Raw genomic sequence first — 8,928 nt, 5'->3', positions numbered from 1 at the left:
ACTTTTGTCATTAACTTCTGTATATAAATTCTTTGGGCTCTTCAGGGCGTTAGTTTGTAATTGATTGTAATAGAACACATTGTTAATACAAGTAGAACTTTGTTTCCTGTTAGTTGTCTTGGTGTGTGTACTATATGGGTTTGTTGTCGTTTAGGGCTTAATTGAACGCGTGATGACAGGTGTATGTCGTATGATGTACTTGGATCAGAAGCTTCATAGATCCTTTAGGCCTTTGCGTGCGAAATACAGCGAAAGATTATACAGATGGTGGGAAAGGATGCCTAGTTAAGTGTTGTATGATTGATCCATCTTTGTGTTTTGGTGATGGGTTGGGGCTGACAACATTGTCGTTTCAGGTGAGCACCGTGAGTGGACGAAAGTTCCCTTTTTGAGGAGAATCTTCGACAACCCACAGTGGCTTTACTCAACGTGGGCGATGGAAGAGCTTATCAGAAGTGGCATCCCGTACTATATATCGTGTGAACGCTATGGGTTAGGTTATCCGAAGCTAGAGAGTGCGATGGCAGAGTACATGCGTCGTATTGAGTGGGATTAATTATGGGCAAGAAAATAGATCAATTATAAAATCAGGAGTGAAAATCAATCAATGTAATATAACTTATAAATAACAAATTTTGATTTATTGCTATTTTTGAGTATACATTGCCTTTTGATTCATGCTTAGCATCTGTCAATTTAAGTTACTGTACAAATATTGAGAGAGGAATTGAGTAAATATGTGTGCCCATACTTAGCATCCGCCAATTTAAGTTGCTGTGATAGGTGTGTCTTACTCCTGCGATGTTGCCATTATTGCTGGGTGGCGGACCTTCTTACGCACGTGGAGTTGTTGTAGTGGTCTTGTTCGGGACTGGTCCGACCCCCGAGGATGGAAACTTTCCCATTAGGGTAGAGGGGTTGATGTGATCCAGACTGAACGCGAAGGACAAAGCGTAGAGCAGGGCATCGAAGCAGATGCAAAGAGGTGAGGGTTGTGAGGCAGGTATCTTTCCAATGCACCCATACCGTATAGTGTGGTGGGGGTCATTTGGGCTGTCACGCATCCTCTCAGAGGCACCCATTGTGCAGGATATGGGTGCGACTGCGGGAAAAGTTCCTCCCAGCCTTGGATTGCCAAACCAGTTGGTGTACATCGGTGGGGGATCCGAAGCATGATAGCAGATGGTTCTGCTGTGATAGTCAGGGCAGATTAGACTGCAGGAGGTGGTCCTCTTATGCGGGTAAGAGGGTAGGGTTTGCAGTGCACCTCCGTTGGACGACCAGATCGGTGTAGTCAGGGCAGATTAGACTGCAAATTGGCTGGCCGTAGTTTCCTGTGAGTTTAGTCAAGTCAGATTAGAATGCGGTATAAAACCCAGTGAAACATGCATGCAGAAGCGATAGGATCTTGCACGCAGACTGTGTGTAGTGGCCTTGTTGCCACGAACTGTTGAGATTCAGCCTGGTTCCAACGTGTGGGGCGTGATCCTCGCTATACTTCATTATTGCTCTTTGTTTATTGAATTGTAGGTGTATGTTTTGAGATCAAAGACATACGGTGTATTGCCAGGGGGTGTTGGCAACTTCAAACATTAGATGATTGTTTATTTATAGCCATTGTGGTAGGTGGTGTTTGAGTACATGTGAATAATGCTACAAAGTTAGGTGAGGATATTATTGAGGAACCCTTTCGAATAAAAAGTTAATTGTCACGCGTCTGACTTTGTGAAATATGGTTGATAATAATGCCAAGGAATTGAGTACATAAGAGAAATTTAAAAGAATCTGAAAAAATGGAAAGTTGTTGTATTACTTTTGAATTGCACAGTACAACTATTAGCAATAATATTGCTTTAAAGACATTGAATTCCAAGTACGGGGTAAAATTTTCCCACTACGTACATTCTTTAGAGTGTAAGACCCTCTGCCTAATACTTTAATGATTTGGAAAGGCCCTTCCCAGTTAGGCTCTAGCTTCTTTTTATTGCATGTGACCTTATGCAGAACCCAATCTCTTTCTCGAAATGTGCGTAAGTGGACCTTTTTGTTGTAGTAGCGTTCTGCTACCTTCTGATAATTTTCCAGTCGCAATTGTGCCATTGTACGTGTTTCTTCTAGAAGGTCTAGGTTGTGCAGTAATTGAATGGTGTTCGTTGTTGGGTCAGATGCGATCTCTGTCTGAAGTGTAGGCAGACCGACTTCTGTTGGGATGATAGCTTCTGTTCCATAAACCATGGCGTAGGGAGATTCCCCCGTGGAGGATCTTTTTGTTGTTCTATAAGCCCATAACACTTTCGGTAATTCTTCTACCCATGCTCCTTTTTTGTCTTCCAAATTCTTCTTAATGTTGGCAAAGATGACTTTGTTGGAAGCCTCTGCTTGACCATTGCCCTGTGGGTAAGTGACAGAAGCGAAGCTTAGCTTGATCTTGTACGTGTCGCATAGCTCTTGTACCTTTGCATTTTGGAATGGAGTGCCGTTGTTGACGACTATCTCCCAGGGTATTCCAAATTGACATATAATATGCTTCCAGATGAAGGACATAGTGTCTGTTTTGCTGACCGTGACGTACGCCTCTGCCACAACCCATTTTGTGAAGTAGTCAGTGGCTACAAGAGCATACCGTCTTCCTCCAGCTGCCTTAGGTAGTTCACCTACCACATCCATACCCCATTTTGCAAATGGCCAAGGTGCAACGATGGAGTGTAGGGTTTGAGCAGGTTGATGGATGGTGGGTGCAAATCGTTGGCATTTGTTGCATTTTTTGGCATAATCCCGTGCTTCTGTCATCATGTATGGCCAGTAATACCCTACTGTAAGTGCCTTGTGTGCCAAGCTCCGTCCCCCTGTGTGATTTCCACATGTCCCCTCATGTATTTCTTAGAACAATTTTTTAGCTTCTGATGGGCGCAAACATCGTAGGTATGGGCCATTGAAGGATTTTCGGTACAACGTCCCATGGATCATGGAATAGCGTTGTGCCCGAAGGCGCAGAAGTTTTGCATATTTCGGATTAGGTGGGAGCTCGGAGGTGGTCAAGTACTTGATGATCGGATCTATCCAGCATTCAGGTTCTGATGAGGTGGAATAGACTTCCATATCTTTGCTTGATCGGCTTATGGATATGGAGGATTGGCGTGTGCATCCTCCTGCAGAAGCTAATTTGGCAAGGGCGTCGGCCTTCTGATTTTGCTCCCTGGGTACTAGTATGAGTTCAAACTGGTGAAAATGCGATCGTAAGTCAGTTACCTTCTGTAGAAGGCTAGCCAGATGGGGTGCTTTGGTATCGAAATTTCCAGCCACTTGCTCTATCATAAGCTGCGAATCGCCTCTGACGTTCAGACGTTGGATTCCCATTTCTCGTGCGAGTTCCAGACCATAGATTAGTGCCTCATATTCTGCTTCATTATTCGTTGCAAATTGCTCTAAACGGATAGCTTCTTCGATTTTGAGTCCTGAGGGAGCTTCTAATACGACGCCAATACCAGCCCCTTGGGAATTGGATGCTCCGTCAGTGTACATTGTCCACAGTCATTGATCTTCTGATTCTAATAATTCTGGCAGGGCGTCAGGAGTGAACGACTGAATTTCAACCAGGAAGTCCGCGAGTACCTTCCCCTTTTTAGCTTTTCGTGGCAAAAACTGAATATCGTATGTCCCAAGCTCAATGGCCCATTTAGATAATCTTCCAGAAAGGTCAGGCTTACTCAGTACCTGCTTTAATGGATAGTCAGTATATACGATGATTGTGTGGCTTTCGAAGTATTGTCGTAACTTCTTTTTGGCCGTGAGGAGTGCGAGTGCCAATTTTTCCATCATACTGTATCGGGTTTCAGCATCTAACAACATCTTGCTGCAGTAGAATACTGGCCTCTGACGATTGGCTTCTTCTCGAAAAAGAACGGAACTTACAGCGAATTGTGAGACAGACAAATATAAGAATAAATCTTCATTAGCAATAGGAGAGCTCAATATAGGAGGAGAGCTCAAATAAGTCTTCAACTCGTCCAATGCTTTTTGCTGTTCTGGTCCCCAGGTGGTGTTGGTAGACTTCTTTATGCACTGTAAGAAGGGTTGGCAGCGGTCTGACATTCGTGATATGAATCGACTTAATGCTACTATTTTGCCGGTCAGAGCCTGTATGTCTCGGATGGTTCGGGGTTCCTTAATTTCTGAGAGGGATGCAATCTGTGTTGGGTTCGCCTCGATGCCCCTCTGACTGACGATGTATCCCAAGAACTGTCCGGAGGACACCCCAAAGACACATTTTGTGGGGTTTAATTTCATTTTATAAGCATCAAGGATGTCGAAACATTCCGTCAAGTCGTCTATATGTGAAGAGCTTTGTTTGGACTTGATGACCATATCCTCAATATAAACCTCCATATTTCTCCCGAGTAATGAGGAAAACAGCTTGTGCATCAACCTCTGATATGTCGCGCCTGCATTCTTTAGACCGAAGGGCATAACTTTGTAGCAATATAAACCATCTTCTGTTATGAATGCTGTATGAATCCTATCCTCTGATTTCATGGGGATCTGATTGTATCCAGAGTAGGCGTCGAGGAAGCTCATCCTTTCATATCCTGCCGTGGCGTCTATCATCTGATCGATCTTTGGTAGTGGGTAGCTATCTTTGGGACAGGCTTTGTTTAGATTTGTGTAGTCTACGCATACTCTCTTTTTCCCATTCTTCTTTGGGACCACGACGGGGTTGGCAAGCCAACTGGGGTATAAACATTCTTCGATTGCCCCTGTGCTCAGGAGCCATTGGACCTCCTCTTGTATGACTTGATTCACCTCTGGAGCGAATCTCCTCTGCTTCTGTTTGACGGGTGGGAAGTAGTTGGAGATATTCAAGCTGTGGCTCATGACAAAAGGGTCTATTCCGGGTATGTCGTGTGGTGTCCAGGCAAAAGTTCTCATTCTGGTTTGGAGAAATCGTACGAGGGTCTGCCTCTCATCTTCAGAGAGCTTGGTACTTACCAGGACCGTTTTTGTAGGGTCAGAGTCGTCTAGACCCACTTGTTCTAAGGTATCTAGTGTAACTTGGGGTTTTTCTTGGTCTTCTTCTAGATTGATTCCTTTTAGGCACGCTGGTAGGTACTGCTGTAATTGCTATTTGTCAGGAGAGTCTTTATGGGAGGCAGAGGCAGAGGCAGAGCTATTTATTTATTTTAAGGTAAGGAAGCACTTTTTGGCCTGCTTCTGGCAGCCTTTGATGTCGACGGTGTATCGGCCGTTGAGTGATTGACACCGCATCACCTGATGTAGAGTGGATACTACCCCCTGCATCCGGTGGATCCAACCTCTCCCCATGATGGCGTTGTAGCTCATGGTGGAGTCTATAATGAGGAATTCTACTGGCAGGGCGCGTTCTGCAGCTACCACAGTTAATCGAACGACGCCCTTCGGATAGACTCTGTGGCTATTGAATCCCAAAATGGGCATGGTGGAGGGTTGGATCCGATTCTCCTCCAGTCCCATTTTCTGGAAGGCTTCCCAGAAGAGGATGTCGACCCCACTGCCCCCATCGATCAGAACTCTGCCCAGCTGGCAGTGGTCAACTTGTAAGGAAATGATGAGTGGATCGTCATGAGGCAGGTGGAAGCCCTTCAGGTCTTCGTCAGTGAAGGTGATAGCAGAGGCTGTGTAGCTTCTTTCTTCTGAAGTGACGAGATTGACCACGTGGCCTAATGATTTGTACCGCTTCACTCGTTCTTCCATCCTCTTATGGATTTTAGTTGCGTGCTCTTGATTATCGGTGGGTTATACGATCCCGTGGATCATAGGGACTTGTTTAAGAGGCTCCAGGGTGCTGTCAGAGGCTGCGTGTACGGGGTCTGACGCCTGCGGAGTGGGGGCAGAAGCTGTGTTCTGCCGCGAGGCGCCTGGTCTGCCTGTCTCCTTGATGTATTGGGTAAGCTGCCCACTCCTCATGAGGGCTTGGATCTGATCGTTCAGATTGTGGCATTCAGCGATCGTATGACCGTGATCTTTGTGGAAGAGACAGTATCTGCTTTTATCCCTTCTGTCAGATGGAGTGTTAATTTTGTAGGGCTCTCGCCAGATAGGCCTATCTTTATTTTCTTCATAAATGACTTCTTGCGGGACGGTGTATTCGAAGGATGGGTACCGCGATGGCTGTCGATCCTGTCTTGGCCTTTTTCCTTCCTTCGTATGATCTGTTTGGTTCCGCTTCCTCTTGTCATCCCTGGCAGGTGGTGGAGGATTATTCGCTGGGGGAGCAGAGATGAGTGCAGTCTTCTTCTGTGCGCGCTCTCGAAATTCTAATACCCTGAAGACGCCCTCGGCTCGGGTCTGCACGTCTGCCATGTCGTATGGTGGTGTCATAGTGAGATTCTCATGCAAGAGTGACCCCACCTGCAAGCTTTTGACGAAGAGATTTGCTGCGGTGAGTGGGTCGACGTCGTGGATTTGATGCACGAGGTCAATGAAACGTTGTAAGTATGCCTTTGGATGTTCATTCTCCCCTTGTTCAATTCGATAGAGATCGGCCATTGTTCTGGGAGCCTCTCGGTTCGCGCTGTACTGCTGTAAGAAGGACCGTCGGAGATCACTAAAACTGTTGAGTGATCCGGCCTTTAATTGTCGGAACCATAATAGAGCCGGCCCGGAGAAAGTTGTTGAAAAGACTTTGCATTGTATGGCTTCGTTATTAGCTTCTAACGCCATCTTTTGTTGAAATTGAAATAGGTGGTTTAGCGGGTCTCCCTTTCCATTGAATGCAGGCAGGGAAGGGATGATGAAGTCCCGAGGCTTTGGCTCATTCAGAATCCATTCCGAGAAAGGCGATTTTTCAGTGGTTCTTGATACAAGATCCAAATGTTCGGTGGCGTAGGCGGCTCGCCCATCTGAGAACTTCTGCATCATTTCCCTCATCATGTCTTCTTTCCAACTGTCCAAGAAACAGATCGAGGGAACGCGACCTTCAGAGGGAGAACCGTGTGCGACTTGAGGTACGGTGTGTGGAGGCCGGACGTCGGTTGTTGGCTGAGTGGGTCCAGTGGGTTCTGCTTTGGCCCGCCCTTGCGTGCCAGAGGTTGGGGCTTGTCGCCCGTCGGTCCCAGAGGATGGGGGGATGGCTTGTGATTGGCCGTTACCCGGGTTCATGTTGTGAGGTAAGGAAGTAACACGGTCGACTAGAACGTCAGATCTGTTAGAATCAAGATTCTCGTGGGCTTGGGTGTTGCGAGTTGTGTCAGCGGACCTGCGCAGCTCAGCAATCTCTGCTTCGAGCCTAGCTTGGGCTTCGGTTAATGTCTTGATTGCCTCGTCGGACCGCTGCTGGCTTGCCTCCAATAGACGACACATCCTTTCGATCTGGTCGCTCATGTCCGTCGGAGGGACGCTTTGTGCAACTGGGCCCGAAACTCCGTTGCCTTTGGGTGGCATAACTTCTGGGTTCGCAGTGGATCTTGACTTCTTGGTTCGACGACGTGGCTAAGGCCGATACGCTTATCGGTTCCCACAGACGGCGCCAATTGTTGGAGCAACAATTTGTCTTTCTATATATGGAGGTAAAGACCCGAAAATGTTTGGCGACTTGCTTCTTCTCCGGTGATGAAATCTGCCTTTGACTCGTCGGGATTTCCTGCAAGAAAGACACTCCGATGCTTAAGTCAGTTCAAAGTTCGATCCCCTTTTTTCCCTTAAAATCTCATATTTATAGGATGAAATATACAAAATAGTTAGTTGGTTCAAGTGGACCCTGAAAAGGAGGAAGGAGAATAACTAAATTTCCCTAAAAAAATACCAACTTTTAAAATGTCTCGCTCAGAGGTCAGAGGCGCGGATTGCCTCTGACCTACAGCTTCTGCCTTCAGATCATTCCTGTGTATAAACGCTCCGTTTTGAATATTTGATAAATGAGGCAAGTTTTTTCGGGCCGAGCATTTTGGGCCCAACAATAATCAATCATCTTTCATAAAAAAAAATGTATTTTTAATTAAATCTTCTACATTTTATATAGTAGGTCTTGAATCTTACACATTAAAAAAAATTAAGCACCGTATTTATTAATAACTGAAAATTATGATATATTAAACAAAACAAACTTGAATATTTATATTTTGTTCCTTGTTTAAAAAAAATGATCTATGAAAGAGAATGAGCACCAATGATTAATACACTCTTATATATAAATTATGAAAAAATACAATAAATTTACTTTTATATTGGATAATTTTTTTAATAATGAAATTTCATTAGGGAAATTTGAGTTTTAATGCAATAAGTGACACTACATTTAAAAAATACCATATCCCTATATGTCTCTCGTTTTGGTGCTACTAATGACGTTACTACCCAAAATACTCCTGGCATAATTTTCTCAAACTCTTCGTATTCTCTCCCAAATTCCCGAACCAAGCAAACTTTGAAATCGAGAGGCCTCGATTGAATCCGTAGAACCCAACCTTCATTGTCTTCCACGACCACGAACAAGGGCTCCCAAAGGGTCGGAGTTGACGATCGGAGAAGGGGAAGGAGAAAACGTCGAGCAAGCCGACCAACCTTTTAGGAAACAACCCCAAAGAAATCGAAGGTGAGGGATTTCGTTTTTAATCTGCAATATGTGTATGTGCTTGGTTTTTTTTTTTTGTTGATTTTTGTTCATAGAATAGATCGAGGTTGGGGAATGAAGAAATCTGGGTTTTTTCGATATTTTTCATGCAACTCGATAGTACATGATAGGGACTGGATTTGACTGTGCCTCGATAGGCCTCGATGGGACTCGATAGGACTCGATGAAATTTTAGGCTTTGGGATTTTTAGGGCCTACCTCGATAGGAATCAATAGGACTCGATGATATGGGGCTTTAGGATTTTTAGAGCCTACCTCGATAGGAATCGATGATACGAGGCTTTGGGATTTTTAGGGCCTACCTCGATAGGACTCGATGATAC

The 8,928-nt window shown here is 45.1% G+C and overlaps 1 protein-coding gene across 1 annotated transcript; it reads right to left on the bottom strand.

The window, feature by feature from the left end:
* Positions 1 to 5,769: 5,769 nt before the first annotated feature.
* Positions 5,770 to 7,416, bottom strand: LOC133795045 (uncharacterized). Its single transcript, XM_062232499.1, has one exon. The coding sequence runs from the start codon at positions 7,414 to 7,416 to the stop codon at positions 5,770 to 5,772; it is 1,647 nt and encodes a 548-aa protein (XP_062088483.1).
* Positions 7,417 to 8,928: the final 1,512 nt, after the last annotated feature.

This window comes from Humulus lupulus, chromosome 8 (genome assembly GCF_963169125.1).
Source record: "Humulus lupulus chromosome 8, drHumLupu1.1, whole genome shotgun sequence".
Lineage (NCBI taxonomy): Eukaryota > Viridiplantae > Streptophyta > Magnoliopsida > Rosales > Cannabaceae > Humulus > Humulus lupulus.
Note: the sequence above shows the minus strand (reverse complement) of the source record. Positions and strands in the feature narration are given on the sequence as shown.

Coding starts and splice junctions, on each gene's coding strand:
- LOC133795045 (XM_062232499.1), bottom strand. CDS start 7,416: ATGCCACCCAAAGGCAACGGAGTTTCGGGCCCAGTTGCACAAAGCGTC.